This window comes from Cyprinodon tularosa, unplaced genomic scaffold, assembly GCF_016077235.1.
Source record: "Cyprinodon tularosa strain WSP-4 unplaced genomic scaffold, ASM1607723v1 ctg64, whole genome shotgun sequence".
Taxonomy (NCBI): Eukaryota; Metazoa; Chordata; class Actinopteri; order Cyprinodontiformes; family Cyprinodontidae; genus Cyprinodon; species Cyprinodon tularosa.
In genome coordinates, this window is record NW_024039385.1 from 778,947 (window position 1) to 795,738 (window position 16,792).

At 38.5% G+C, this 16,792-nt stretch overlaps 1 protein-coding gene across 1 annotated transcript in view; it reads right to left on the reverse strand.

Moving 5' to 3' along the window:
* Window positions 1–16,792, reverse strand: part of kif26bb (kinesin family member 26Bb) — a 41,135-nt gene that overhangs the window by 20,630 nt on the left and 3,713 nt on the right. Inside the window, 4 exon segments of the mRNA XM_038308564.1 lie at window positions 233–442; window positions 3,387–3,558; window positions 5,496–5,617; window positions 13,277–13,714. Coding sequence (XP_038164492.1) covers window positions 233–442; window positions 3,387–3,558; window positions 5,496–5,617; window positions 13,277–13,714 — 942 coding nt within the window.

The window sequence follows — 16,792 nt, forward strand, 5'->3', positions numbered from 1 at the left end:
CTTTTTTTATTTTCCCTTGAGCTTAGGCACATGTAAGCTGAGCTGGAGGGTCTCAACAGGGGCATGGTATCAGTTTTCTTGCCATTAAATAGACAGAGGGAGACCACAGAGAGGGTACAGGAATATACAGATGGATGATTTGTGTTGTGCATGTTTTCTGAACCAGACTCAAAGCTACAGAGTGCCATTTAAGTTGGAAACATTTGAAACCAGAAATGGTAAAGAAACAAACCTGTCCTGAATCCTGAGAATAAGCTGCATCAAAGTTGAAGGTCTTCAGTGGACTTTTTCTTTCCCTGCCCAGGGTCATTGTGCTGTAGGATAGGTTCCTGGCGGTCGGATCCATTATGGTGACTCTCTTCCTGGACGGGTCAACTCGAAGAACAGGTGGCTGGACGTGGCTCTCCGACAGCAGCCGGCTCACCCTCAGCACCACTTTGACCTGAGCGCAGGGGGACAGGAGAACAAGAGCCATGCTGATATCTGCTGTGCACCCTGAGCTATAGATCGCTGATTACCCTGGTAAATCTCAGATTACAAGAGGGAAATTGGTTGAGTGGAGAAAGCCTTGTGCCAGTATCCAGTACAGCCAAGTGGATATAGTGTACAAAAAGACTAGAGAGGTGGTTTCCCTAGAAATACCTAAGTTATTAGAAGTCCTGTTAAATTCATAAGGTGTACCACAAGAAAATGTTCAGGTAAAATCATGCATTTCATTGAACAAATTCTGTTTTTAATAATAAATCAAGAAGTGTTTTCAATGTGCAAAAAACAACCTTTTTGTTTTACATCTAAACAGCCACCATGGAGAAACAATATTTCAATTAGGGCTGCAGCTAACGATTATTTTGCAAATCGATCAATCTGTCGAGTATTTTTTTGATTAATAATTGGATAGCCAAAGATTCCTTAAAGAAGATTTTTTACATAATCAAACCAGGTAAAACAAAACCTTTTCTGAGGAGTTCTAGATAGAGCATATTCACAGATGAAAACATTTTTTTATCTATGAAAAATGTTTTTATATTTTTTAACAATTTTGATATAAATACTGCTATAAATGAGTCGCTCTGTCAGCTAAACACATGCTTAATAATAATCTCTATAGTCCAGTTAACGATTAATCGATTACTAAAATAGATACTAAAAAGATTATTTCAATGATCAATTAATCACAATTTTTTAGCCCTAATTTAAATTATATTTTGTTTATTTCTATAGCACTAATTCCCAACATGTCACCTCAAAGGACTTTACAGAGACGACTCAATCAGATCATAAAAGGAGAACCAGCTTCTTTCACACAGTCATTGACTTAACAGGGTTCGCTCCTCCTGGATGAGCATGTTGAGACAGTGGAGGTTCGCTTGCATGGCATTGTTGAGCAGCAATCCCTCCCACCAAGCATGCATACAGCAATGGCGGAGAAGGAAACCTCCAGCTGAACCAGGGCCCTTCTGCTGAAGCAGACTGGGGGTTCAAGAAGAGGGAAGCAGATCTTACAACAGAAACAAAATAGTACTGACCTACAAACAGTGTGGTCTATGTTAAAAAAGGTAAATTAGCTGTAAAATAATTTGCATATTTGCTTCACTGCAGCTTAGCAGTCATGCCATGAATATATTGTCATGCTTTTCTGGGACTTTAACTGCAATAGGCCGCTTCCGGCTGCATGCTAAATCTGCATAGCTCACTACTTGGTTGCTTCTGTAACTAATGCTAAATCCTGTGGTATTATGTTCTGGTGGAGATAACCAGTACTTTTACATACTTACATAAGAGTAGAGGCTGGTTATTAAAGTTATATGACAGAAAGTAAGAAAAAAAATATTATAATTAATCCACGAGCTGCTCCAGTTCCATGTAGCAGAAACTGATTAGTGAATAATTCATGGTAAAGGTGATAAAAGGACATCTCCACATTGGGAAAATATATCAAAGCAGCAAAGAGAATCTTTAAAACCTACGGATGGGTTTTACAGCAGTGCGTTTTAAGATGTCATGTTAAATATAGATAACAGGCAACAATGCCTGGAGCTCTTTGTCGGTTGGAAAACAGCATGGTGTCATTGCTGCTTAACTTAAAATCTGGTTTATGACTACAGGAATCCGAAGGAGTTATAACAGGGAGCAAACAGCTGGACATTCGCTCAAACCTTCAAAAATAAAAAAGTGGAAAGAAAGAAAGGAAACTTGAGGGAACCAAGGGTTGGTGTTAAAAAGGATTATTACATGAGAACTGGAGGGTGGGAGGATGATGGTGTACTCTGGTGCTAAAAGTTATTTTAGCCAACATCCTTTTTCAGTCTGCTTTTCTTGCTCCATGCAGCCAAAAGACAGAAAAAATCAACATGCAGGAATGCGAGCAAGACGTAGACAGAGTCAATTACCCGGGCCAGCCTCTGACTCTGATGGTTATCTTCTCCATTAGCATCTTTCTTTCCCCGCTTTCTCTTTCCTTTCCTCTTCCTACCCTTCTAATGTTATTCCCTCTTTCAGGGATGCTAAACAACATAAGGCTGATCATCTTCTTTTTATAATTTACCTCTGCAGGATCGAAAATACAGGATACCCTGACAAATATAGTTATCTGGATGTTGCACAGGGCTGCATCACACCACGATGAGATCATCCCTTATTGGCTGAATTTGAAGCCTGACGTCCATATTTCAGCAACATGATAACTTCTTCAAATCTGTGAGGGATTTCCTAGCTTCTCTCCTCATGCATTTTGAACGTTAAGCAAGAGTAGCATCCCTAATCGTTTTAAACATGTGTTAAACTCTATTCATAAGAGGTGAATAATTCAGGAGGACGTTTTACAGGCAGAGAAAGCCTTCTTCGGCTCTCATCCCAGAGCAATGCTTCACAAAGCTGAGTGCGGCGGCGAGGTGGGGCTGCCGATGGGGTCCTTCCCAGCCCTTTTCTGTAACTCTACACTAAACCCAAGAGTCCATCTCCGAGACAAAGGGAGGGGCAGGGAGCCATATTGATCTCCTCGGTTTCTCTCCCAGAGGAGGCGGGGAAGAACAGAATGGAGACATTAGCACCACATTACAGTGAATCAGGAAGGGAGAGCGATATGGGATCTCTGCCAAATTGACTGAGATCTCTTTAAGCTGTAACACAGGTGGTGGGAAGACACGTCCAAGGTGCTGCTTATGGATAAGGAGGGGATATATAACACCAATGCAGAATTACTGTATTTGCCAGCAGGATAAGATAAAAAAATATGCCTAAAGGTTGTTTTATTAAAGTGAAAGCCAGGGAATGTGTATTATTCATGTGCTTACATCACCAACTAAAAACAACCTCTGGTATTTCTAACCAAACGTCACAGCAAAAACATAAATCAGCTCTTTGATGTATCAGAATTTGAGGTGAACCTTGCCAACGTCGGGCGAGTCTTTGCTGCGAGCGGCAGCTTGGAGCAAGCAGGGGGGGACCGGTGGCGGGTTTTTCTGGACGATCTCCCTGAAGCAGGTGGAGTGGTTGGAGGGAGCTGGATCAGAAGCCTGGCCCTTCTTCCTCAATGTCAAGTTGAGCTTCTCAGCCGCCCTGCAGGGACAGAGAGAGAGGTGTCAGTGGTGTTGGTGGGGGGCGTTCACAGTGACTAATAAAACACTCCCACTACACCAAGAGGTCCTGGAGCTGAAATATATCTGAGAAACGAATAGAGAAAAGTCTCATTATTCTCATAGTAGTGATAGATCAGTAAAAAGAACATGTACCCTCTATTTACAAGGTTCTGGAATTAATACAAAACATACAGCTACGCTTAATTTCCTGAAACACCCAGTTTGGGCTAAGGTTTAACCATTATGGTGCACTAACACAATTGATTGTACAATAGAGGGTCAATGAAAGAAAGGATTGCAAAGATTCCCCCTCCACCACCATCCATCACCACTCTGGGTGCTGTCCTTTATGGGCATACATCTCCATTTTGGTCTCATCTACCTAAAAGGTCATTAAATCCTTTTAAATTAGTACATTTACACACTATTCTCTGTTCCTGAAGTAGTCTGGAAATTGTTTGTCTTAAGAGAAGAGGCCTTTTTCTACTGTTCTTCTACTTGTTCTGTCTCCCTATGTTTGTCATTTCATAAACTTGCCAATGGAGGCATGTGGGGTTTGAAACAAAGCCTTAAGGTGTTTTGGTGGATTCCATTTATACTCTAAAGAGGGAACTTCCAACCTCAGAGTTGGACATTTCAACTTGAACACCCCTGAATGGTTTTGGATTATGAGTCGGAAGGTCAGCGCAACATGATCATACCTAACTTCCGCATTGAAGATGGCTGCTGACTTTCTGTCTTTGACTGGTTTTATCAGTTATTCCATTTGTTACATACAGTAGCTTTTAATCAGTTGCACAAGTACTGCTTTTCACAACACATTTTTAAACGTTGTTTAGATACACAAAATTTTGTCATTGTTGTTCTAACAGCACCTGTGATTACATGAGAATGACAACTTCCCTGTCTGTTAACCAAACTTAGAACAAATTCCTGAAACTGTCCTGGATTTCTCTTCGGAACCTTTTGATGCCCTGGTTCTGAATCCTTAGCACGTCCTTAGCATCGGCTTTGGTTCCACCCTATCCTGCCTTCCTTCGTCTGCCTGGATCTGGTCTCCTGCTTGCGTTCCATCCTCCGGGGCTACAACGTCTGGGACTCTCTGGGCCGCGTCTTGTTGGCATTCAACCGGCTGGAAGTAACCTTGTTCTCTTGGCACAGACTGAACTATAAGATCAGACGTTCCTGCCTTAGGGGTCCTTGATGTTACTTTATATCTGTTGTTTTTACATAAATGCTTTTGAGATATCTGACTGTCATCCTGCCTTGAATTCTTGGTCCCCTGTTCTGAACCTTGACATTTCCATGTCAATTAATGGAAATATATTTGCAATCCAGTCAAAAAACAGATTCATCTTTAATTAATTAATAATACACGTTAGCCCTGCAGTCCAGCAAAAATACAACTGTTTATAACCTTTAGTTGAAAAAACTCTGCATTATTTTTACAATGACTGCATAACGTGAAATGTGAAGCCATGTGTGGAACAGAACAATGGATGCAGAAGTTGATGCTCAATCATGTTTGTTGTCTTTTTTTTTTTTTTCAAACGTTTCTCTCAATCTATTCAAAGCTCCATGTTAAAGCAAAAAAAATGCAACAAAACCAATAAAAACTAAACCCTTCAACATGTGGATAGTTGAATTTTAGTTAACTCTGCATTAAAAAAACTATTTTATTATCTTATCTTTCATCTTTAAAGACACATTTACTAATAAAACATGATTATGCTTCATAATTTAAAAAAAATGCCGTTATTTGAAATCTAATAATCTGTTTATTCTAAACTGTAGAGTAAATAATCAAAAAGAGATTAATATTAAAGTAAAATGATGTGATTTCTGTTTTTACACATAGAGGCATCTTATCAATCTGATATAAAACATTTCCTAAGATTTCATCCTGAACAGACTCACCTGGCCAAAAGGGACATTGCAGCGGTGTTGGCGATGCTCACCACTTTGGAGATGTGAGGGATCTTGGAGGTAGTCTGAACAGTCCCAGCATCACCACGGGTCAGCGCGGCATCATCTGCCTTCTGCTGTTCCAAAAGAAAACTCATCACTCATTATATAAATATCCGAACCTCTAGTCACTCTCCAAAATCTAATACAAAGGGGAATTGTGGCATCAGGGGAATCACTTAGGAGCTCCAGTGTAAGTAGGTTATCTAAGGCTCAGAGCTCAAGCTGTAAACAAACAGCCTATTTGTTCCATCGTGGACGGAGGCAGCTGGATTCAGACGGTGAGGAACATGCTGAGAAGCATCAGAGCTGAAGAGGTCATCTTTTAATACAGCCTGTAATTTCAGATGACTTTAGAAAAAACAGGACATTATGTAAAGGTGTCCAACAATCATACCTGTAGTTGACTGATTTAAAAGAAATATTTTATATCTAACCCCAGAATAAAGGTTTCTTCCATATGGAGAAAAAACAGGTCTTCAATAAAAGGAGCTTTATCATTCACTGCTTTCTGGTAAGAAAAAGAATTTAAATCCTATTTTGGATAAAAAGGAATAAAATTTTTAGATATTTTATATTGATTTCACCAATTCTCTGCAGCATTTTGAATAAGATGAAGGACTTTGAGGTGGTTTAACTACAATAATATTATAAAGAATAAAATCTATCCAACCTTAAGGTAACTAACGTATATACTAGTTTATCTGTCATTTTGTGACAGGAGAGCTCTCACTCTGACTGCTCAGGTAAATGATATATTTTAAAATAATTCCTAATTTCCATATACCCTGGCTACAAATGACATCAGGATTGTTCACTTTTTATTTGAGACCAAGCAAATGCCACCGGCTAAGTAGTTTCTTTATCACATAGAGCGGCCAAAACATAACAACTTCACTCTTGCTATTGATTTAAAAAAAAAAGACTTTTACATCTAATGAATTTAGAAGATTAAACAGACTATAGAGGTAGATAAAGTTGAGCATCATCAGCAAAACAGTTGTAGTAGATTAGTCTGTCTGGCAGAGAAACATCATACTTAGAGCAAGTACAGAAGAGTCATCATGATCTGGACTGTTATGTATAATAATTTGTTTTATATGGAATGAAAAGATGGTATTGGGTAAATTTAATGAAGATTGAGTTTGGCTTTTAAAATGTAGTAAGCATTAAAGTAGACATCTTTGGGATCCGATATAAGATAGAGTGAAGCTCTTTGGGAAATAGTTCATAGTTCCATTTTAGATTAGGTGCTTATATTTATATAAAAAAAAATATATACATATATATATAAAACAGAAAAATACAAAAAAACAAAAAAAGTTTAAATCAAAAATAATAAAAAAAAAACTAATATGACTTGGTCCACCCAAAACCAACACTTACATTATCAGTAATGGAGAAAAAAATGTCTGTGATTGTTTATCTAAAAAATAAAATCCCTTTTCTTCATGTTGGTTGAATAACCTTTACGGCCTACATTTATTACAATTCCAAGTAGGGCAGAGCAAGTAATTGCATTAGCAATTTTCAAATCGCAGAGGCACTCAATTTTTAATCCCAATACATCTATACATGTGTCGTACATATACATTTTTCTGTCTGGAAAGCTGTACTAAACGAAATGTCAATAAAATGAGTGAAATAGAATAAAAGTTGTCCAAGTGTAATTTAACAAGAGTAAGACAAACTTTCTCCCTCCAGCCTTTAGGTGGCAATAATACGATTAAAGTGGGTGCAACTAGCACCTAGAGCTATGCTTTATAGTAAGAAGTAAGAATGTAAATGTTGCAGCAAAGTCCTGCAGCACTGGATTCTGGACAAGCAGGCTTTCAATGTCATGGAAATGAACAGAAACCCTGCAGTAAAACATCGACATGCTTGTGCGTGATGCAAAGGAAAATTGCAATTAAATCGCATTTGCAATTTTCGTTAAAAATAATCGCAATTTAAATGTTTGGCAAAATCGTTTAGCCCTAATTCGAAGTACTACAATATCTGTTTCTTATCATATCAATGATAGTCAAGCGTTAATTATCCAAAAATAAATACACCAAATTTCACAATACTTCTAAATTTCATAACTACGTAAGGTTGCACTAAATCTACGCGTAAGTTATCTAAGAATATTTTTTTGTAAATAGGACACCGTGACAGTTTTAAAAAGGGGGCTGCGTTATTATTCATTTTTAAAATAAATACAGTCGACCTCAACATCTTCAGTAGATTTGAATCTTGCTTTTATTGAAAATCATTGGAAGCAGTTTGAGGAAGACTCAAGATAACCCTAACTTTCTCCCCTTGTGTTTTGATATGACTTGTTGATAATGTTAGGTTTTATTATTTATACATCATGTGCACTGTTATTTTGTTAGTCAGATTAGACAGAGCAGAAGGCCTTCCTTCACATTGTGGATATCATGGTGTGTACGGAGGTCATCTAATCAAGACAGCCTTCGTGTCTCTAAGAGTACACAGGATATGAGCACATCTTGGAGCCGGTCTGATAGGAGAGCTGCTGTATCTGTAACCCTGAGACAGAGAGGCAACCTGCATGGAGTTCAAGACATGGATGGCGTGTCAGTTTCTGATACGGACAGCTAAGCATCCACATGATGCAAGACAGACTCAGAAGGTATAAGAAGCAGGAGATGACGTTGTTCGGGGCTCAAACTTTGCCGGACGCTTGCGGACGTGATTTTTGAGACCACAGCTGTGCATAGCTCGAAGCATTTTTCTCTGTCTTGTAACGACCTGATCTGGAATAAACTCTGTTACTTTTTACTCCTGTTTTTATAGTCCTTTTTATATGGTTTTGACGAGTTTGAGTTAAGAGTAGTAACTAACTTGCTCCCAGGAAAAGAACCGTGTGAGGAGGCCCCGGGGCGCTACAGCCTTTACTTCCAAGGGGACAAATCCTCCTCACTTTAACAATAACATGGTTTATAACTTGTTTGACGTAATTTTCAATTTATTCTAGACTGCTCTTATAGAAAACTGTTTTACTCTCATATTATTCATTTTGAGCTTTTAGCATCTAAATCATAGTGATTTTTATTCAAAAGCGAAGGTTAGAAATACCCCATATGTTGTGATACTGGTGAAGGCCATTTAATTTGGATAAAACTTACTTACATTTAGAGGCAGGATAACATGAGCTCAGTTTTCCATGAGTAACAGCCAACCATTATGTGCCAATTAGTGCCAGTAGAGATGTGCAGTAATGGTCTGGAATGAGACAGGGCTGATGGAGACTAAAGGTAAAACAGATGATTTATAAATACTTCACTGACCATCTCCTTCTGTTTCTTATGACTCATAAGATTTTTTTATTTTTGTTTTTTTCTCTCCTCGAGATCTTCTCTCTATTTGCACTAATTTATTCCTATTTTATGCCTTTTATTTCTCTCCAACCCAATTCTATCCCGCTCTGCTTCGACCTCCACATTTCCTTGTCCTGCAGTATTTTATCCCAGAGGAATCACCCCCTACTGATCTGCTCTCGGCTCCTGCTAATGTGTTTTTTTTTTATAAATCAAACTGTTTTCTGAATGCTTTGCTCTTACTCTTACCATCAAGGTCCGTCTTGGTTGATCCAAACAGAAGGTGACAGCTCAGCGAATCGGTGCACACCTTTAGCAGGCATAAACTTTGATCAAATCGTACATCCTTTCCCTAATTCCAAGAAAACATTGATTTTTGCTGACAGGCTCCAGTGCTTTTACAGGCTCGAGTGCATGAAAGCGAGTCCTTATCCAGAGTGGGACATTTGGCAGTCTTTCGATGTTGCCCAGGACATATTTGTGCACACGCTGCCAAAGAAATGTGTCCATATGCCACCTCTGATGTGTTCTGCGTAAAAAAAACGTGTCCCTAATCTAACTCTCAGTTACTAGATCTACACTGAATGCAAAATGGCCCAAATTTCTTTTTTCTGTTCTTTTTGCAAAGGGAATCGTAGCGTAGATGAGCAGCACATTTCATTTGTCAGAAAAAAATACTTTTCCTCTAAGTAACCTAAAGATATAAATATAGGCATCAAGAAAGATCCCTTAAGCAGAAACTTAATTACCTTGAAGGAAAAGTGCAAATTGGAACCACTTTGTTACATATGCAGACCAATGAATAATCTAATGACTGAATTTTTATACGTCTAAGCACAAGCAACAGAGGTCCATGTCAAGTTGAGTATTGTTTCCTTGCTAGAGAATCTCACAATCACTTAAAACAGTGAGTGAAGTTCAACAGACTCAAAGAATGCTTTTATGCACATTAGACAGCGTTAGCAGCACTTACTGGAGTTTGATTGTGGTTTTCATGAGGCCTGGTGGATGTATGGTACAAGTGTCTGATATACATAAGGACTCAAACTCACGTCAGAAAGGTTCCAGTTGCCCAAGACAGACCACACACAAGGAAGGATCATCATTTATGGGATAGCCACAAGCATTATGACAAGCAATATGACAATATGACCTGTAACACATTTACAGGAATTGAATTGCATATAACACAACACACAGTCAATAACTATTTCATTAGGTACACCTTGAAAGCACCGGGTTTTGCCTTCAGAACTGCCTTAATTCTTGATGGCATAGATTCAGCAAGATACCAGAAACTTTCCTTTGAGAGTTTGGCCAAATTGACATTATAGCCTCATGAAGATGCTGCAGATTTGTTTGCTTCACATCCATGAAGAGAATCTCCTGTTTCACCACATCCCAAAGGTGCTCTATATTGGATTGAGATCTGAATCGATTTGAATGCAGTGAAATAATTGCTATGTCAAGAAACCAGTGGATTCTGCTTTATGACATGTCACCTTATTCTGCTGGGAGTAGCCATCAGATAATGGGTACACTGTGGTCATAAAGGGATGGACATGGTCACTAACAATACTCAGGTAGGCTGTGGTGTTGACATGATGCTCAGATGGTCCAAATAGGGCCAAGAAAATACCCCCCACAGCATTACACCACCAACAGCCTGAACCCCTGATACAAGGTAGGATGGATCCAGGCTTTCATGTACAATTCTGACACTCTCTGAATGTTGCAGCAGAAATCACGACTCATCAGACCAGGCAAGGCTCAGTTTCCTGGTCTTAGCTGACAGGAGGGACACCTGGTATGGTCTTCTAGTGCTGTAGCCCATCCGCCTCAAGGTTCAACATGTTGCGTGTTCAGAGATGCCTTTCTGCATACCTCGGTTGTAACAAGGGGGTATTTGAGTTACTGTTGCCTTTCTATCAGCTCAAACCAGTCTGGCCATTCTGCTCAGACCAATGGCATCAACAAGGCATTTTTGCCCACAGAACTCCAGCTTACTGGATATTTTCTCTTCGTCAGACTGTTTGTAAACCCTAGAGATTATTGGACGTGAAAATCCCAGTAGATCAGTAGTTTCTGAGATACCTTGACCATACAGTCTGGTCCAAGCAACCATGACACGTTCAAAGTCACCTAAATCAGCTTTTTTCCCCATTTATATGCTTTATCTTTACCATGTCTACATGCCTAAATGCACTGAGTTACTATCTTATCATTGGCTGATTACCAATTTGCATTAACGTGCGGCTGGACAGGTGTATCTAATAAAGAGTCTGGTGTGTGTATAATCGAACATGTTGTCTCAACAACTGGATTCCTACTTCCTTAAACAAAACGGTGTTATAGTCTTTAAACAGGACAATTCACATTGGCTCACATGAAGTCCTACCCTGGTCCATTTCTTTAATCAGTTCCCTTTTAAAGGGATGGGATCAACTTATATTCCTCAAACTACAGGGTTGTTTACTACATATTTAGCCAGCTTCCCTCAGAATGGGGTGCAATAGCAGTGTGGTTGTTTTCCTCACCAAGTCACCTTTTGTATGCAAGCCTAATAGATGCCACCTTAGACTCTCAGTGTCCAAACACTGACAATTAGGTCTTTGGTTCGATGTCATAATCATACACTGCCTGCTTTTTTAATGTGTGTAGGGCTACAAATAAAGATTATTTTGCTAATCATTAATCTGTCCATAATTCTTTTAATCAAAAACTGGATCTTAATTTGATTAACAAAATTTGAACCAAGTGAAGCCAAAACTTGATGTGTCCTGATTTACTGATCGGGCTGGTATTTCCTCTTAAATGCAAGATATAAATATATTTTTTTACAGTTTTGAGTAAAGAGTTGTTAAGCAAAAGAACATTTGATGGTCTTTTAAGGCAATTTAATATATATATTTTTAAATGTGTTAATCAGTTCACCATTTTTTCAATATAAAATTTATCCAAATGAGTCTGATTAATTGTTTCAATTTTACTGGTTTTACTGCACCTCAAAGAAATGGTAGCTGGAAATGTTTAAGTATTATGTTGATAACAAGCAAGATGAAGTTTTTTGTTATTTTTACAAGAAGATCCTCAAATTTGGTGTGGTTTAGGAGTTTGCCTAAGCCCAACGTAAATGAGCTTAGGGGAAAAAAAGAAAAAAACATTCAACTGTTTTCTGTAATGTTTTAAGCTAACAGAACAATACTAGGAACAAAATCCTGCCTACTTTTGAAATTATGTCACAAGAATTTCATTAATTGGCACCTATGTAGCTTTAATAAGCTAATCAAGGTACTTAGAAAGTAAAAACTGACACAACATGTCAATAATGGAAGCTTACATCAATTAGCTAACTCCTAGCTGCTAACAAAGCTAAAGCTAACGCTAAGCTCAAATTCAGTCCAAAATCAAAAATACTTTGAAAACTCTAACCCAAACTAGGTCATTGTAAACTGGTGGTATATTCTTTGAAAATCAAACATTTGAAGCTTTTAGTCTTAATCTTTACAGCAAATGCTCAGAAAAAAACCAGCTTAAATTGTCTTTTCTTGTGAAATGAGTGTATCTTCACACTATTTTTTTTTTTACCCATATCTCCAACAAGAAGACAATTTTTTTTCAGACTGCTAAGGGCACCAGCCCCACTGCAGCCCTGATAGATGAAGCGGGAAAAAAATGTTTTGTTGAACATTCACATATTCAGTTTTCAAAGGGCTTGCAAAATATATTTCTTGGGTTGTTATAGAAGCTAAAAAAAACAGTTAATATTGTGCTACATAGAGTGGCTCTCAAATTATACAATTAGGAAGATAAATGTTTAAAAAGATCATCATAGTTATGTTTTTTTGCATGGCAAAACCCTGCTATGTTAATAGGAGTGTGAAGAGTTGAGATAAACTGCAGTTTCTATAGTTACAGTCATGAATCTCTATCATTTCCTTGCAAACCAACTCAAACAAATATACTGATAATTAAGAGAGAAAAGTAGGAACCAGGTATACTTTAAAGGCTTAAGACGTTATTGGTCACATTAAATCAAACATTTGCTATAACGTCCAGTAAATGTGGACGTTTGGAGGAGGGGCGGCTTCCATCACATTAATGCATATTTCACCAGCCACTATTTTAAATATGGCTGCCCTCTCTATTGATCACAAGAGCTTTTTGACTGGCCTGTTTTATGACGGGTAAATCATGACCCTATTCCATTCCATTAGTAAAAGGACTTTTATAGAACATGCTCAGCTACGGGATCGAAAACAGGCCCTGATTAGGTGCTATGTATCTTTGGCTTGCTGACATGTGCGCTCGTGAAGACATGCATTATCCATATAGCTCATTAAAGTGGGGGTGGAACCTAGGAAATGTGTTATATAGGTTGTCGAGCTTGAAGAAGGCTTTTAAGGGTACCTGATGGTGAGAGTTCATGGTGACACCATCTGGATTGGATGCTGATTTAGAGGCCACCAGCTGCTGCTGCTCCTCCACCCAGCGGCCCATATCCGGGTTGGGGAGCTTGGGCCCCCTCCGTCTGAGGGTTTGGGGAGTCCTCTGGGGCGTCCTGGGGCTTCGCGGGCTGTGTGTTTGACTGTACGGTGGATGCACGGCCTCCCTGGAGAACCTCTCTTCATGCTTAGCCCCACTTTGTCCCAGCACTGCAAAAGAGGGCTTCGCTAACGACTGCCCACGACTCAGAGCAAGGAGGATGGCCTCCTGCTTGAGTTGGCTCAGATTAACACCACAGGCTGCACACTGGCCCAGCTCCCTCTCCCTGTTCCTGGACTCCAGGTTAGAATGACCGTGGACACGAAGGTTGTCATGAAGAAAAGCGGACAGGTCGTTGGTTTCCTGCAGAATTTAAGACAAAATAAAACAGATTTTTTTTTTTTTTTATTACAGGTTGATGCAGAAATCTCTGTTTTCCTTCCTTAACCAAATAAAATCTGACCTGGGATGTTGTATATAATTGACAAAACTGCTCTGATGGGCTGAAACAACCACTTTCCCCACTTTAGATTTTGTTGAAAACAGTTTAGTAATGTGGATTCTTTATAACAGCCTGCATAAATGTACTTATATCTACAGGTTTATTAATGTATCATTCTAAATAACAGATGGATTCCTTTTTAGACTTTTTTACAAATTTTTTGTGTTTTATGTTTATTTCTTTATGTTTGGTTGTAAGATTAAGATATACTTTATTTTTTCACGGAATATACTGTTACTAATGATTTTTTTTTCTCTGACTATATTATAATCAGATATCAAATACATGCTTTAAAAGCTGCTTATTTATTGAACCAGGTAATAAAGTAGCATGATGCTAGTATTTTAAAGGGCATTAATTTGTATTTGTTGCCCTCTAGATTAAACAGATTATGAAAGTTATTACATCACACCCTGAACTACATTACCTCCTTTTGAAAGAAAGTGATCAGTCAGTGATTTTAGATTAAAATTAAAACATTTGTGAGATAAACTGGCAAACGATGTGTCTCTGTGTTCCAGATAGCAATCTATCTGCATTAGCATGTTGTATGTCAGGCTGCATCCTGTGGCCTGTCTGAGTTGAAACCTGAAGATTAAATGTGTTTTTAAAAGCCTGTGAGAACAGACGGCCTTTAAACAGCTCAGCTCATCAACTCATGGTGTAAACAAACTGCTGCTGACATCTGAGATGTCAGCCTGGGCCCCAGCAGCCGGATCAGAGAACCACAAATCCAACAATGATCAAATCTCACACTTCATCCTGACAAAAACATTAGAAATCTGAAAAGTGTGGCATGCATTTGCATTTATTCCCCTTTACCTAGTATCTTTAAATAAAGAGGAACCATTTGCCTTTTAAACCTAGCGAATAAAAATAATGATAAGTAAAGGGAGCCAACATTTGTTTAATTTAATCTCAGTGTAAATCCAGATGTTTTGTGATGTCATCAGAGGTTTGTTGTAAAATGTTAGAGAAAAAACAACATCAGGAAGATTAAAGGAAAATTCCGGTTTTTAACACTTTTAGCCCATTTTCTGTAGTGTCCAGGATGAAATCGAATGATCGACACCAAAATTTTGACAATTGGTCCTGTCTCTGCTATTTGGCTCATGCAGAATCCCCCCCTGGCTGCTTCAGAATGGCTTCCATAGAGCATGTCCGATAATGTCCTTAAAACAACCTTAAACGTTCTTTTTTTTAAATATGCTACTCACCGGGTCGTCAGCGCTGTTCAATGACGTTCCAAAAAAAGTTTCGTAAAGAAAAACCGTTCCTGTAGTGTTTTATTTAGCATTTTGTAAATCCCATTGAGTTCTGTTGGAATAGTCAATATCCCTCCGCCACCGGAACCGGCAATGGGGCCTGTTTACGCTTAGTTGTAGTCTTTTCGCAAGGCCCAAGTGTTTCTGCTTCACTCTGTGTACTCCGACGTCGAGGTGCTAACGTCTCCGTTAAACACTTTAAAAAACTCTGAAAATGGAATACGAAAGATGGATTCTTGAGGAGGACATATTGGACTTTGAGTTTGACGGTAGAGGATACCGTCGCCAACTAGTGGTCTGGAGTGTGCAACGCTTCAGATTCGAACCGGAAGCGGAAGTTTATAAGCGGTTGTGATGTATCGGAAAAAATAGTTCTGGGATTTACAAAATGCTAAATAAAACAAGACAGGAACGGTTTTTCTTCACAAAACTTTTTTTGGAACGTCATTGAATAGCGCTGACGACCCGGTGAGTAGCATATTTTAAAAAAAGAACGTTTAAGGTTGTTTTAAGGACATTATCGGACATGCACTATGGAAGCCATTCTGAAGCAGCCAGGGGGGATTCTGCATGAGCCAAATAGCAGAGACAGGACCAATCGTCAAAATTTTGGTGTCGATCATTCGATTTCATCCTGGACACTACAGAAAATGGGCTAAAAGTGTTAAAAACCGGAATTCTCCTTTAAGGAACAGTAATCTTAGGAATGAAATTTGGGGGAATTTTAAAGCTTTGGGGTTTTTTTTTATATCCCAAACTTTGAACATCTGACAGTGCTTTCATATCTAAAAAAAAATTCTCTGTAACTCACACCTTCATCTTGGGATGAAATTTCAGTTTTCACATTTTTAGCTGCAGTAATCGGCCATTACATGAATTTCCCTGCTGGATGCATCTCACACTGATATTAAATTGCCTGCCATCTAACAGGCATTTCCAAAGTGCATTAAGAAACAAAGTGATTGAACAAAGTAGCTTTCTCTTTCTGTCACAGTGGTGAACATGTGTAGTATGCATGGTGTACCAGAGCTTGCTTGAACTCTGATCAAATTATAAAGGCTATAAAATTAAATACATGAAAAAGCTGAAGGATCTCCTCATGCTATTATGTCATCCATTGAATAAAGGGCATATATGCAAACATATGCCGAGGGTAAAAACTCTGAAACAGTTTTAGAGATCAACAAATCAAACTGTTAGCAGGGCGATATTTATTATTCTAAACTACATTTGGTGGAAAACTGGTTAAAGAATCCAGAAAATAACTTTATGTCTCACATGTGAAATTCTATGTGTGGAGGAAACCTCATCCTGAACATGCCATCACCAAAAACATGTTAGCACTATCATGCTTGTGCAAGACTTCCTTCAGCAGGGAAAGGAATAATTATCAGAGCTTCAACTTATGATATAGAATGAAACTTTAAGATCCACTGTCCTGCATGTTTTGCTGTTTTCCTGCTACTGAAACACTTCACCTACATGAATGGGTGATTAACGAGCTAACAGTATGTCGAGGAAGTAAAGTAATCACACACATATTAAAGCTGAAGGACAGTGAGCCCTGAAGATAAGGACTGAGAACCATATATTTAGATCTAAGCATGCTTATGTATCAGAATGGCCTAGTCAAAGTCATGCTTTTTTGCAAAGAATGTGAAAGAGGTATGATTA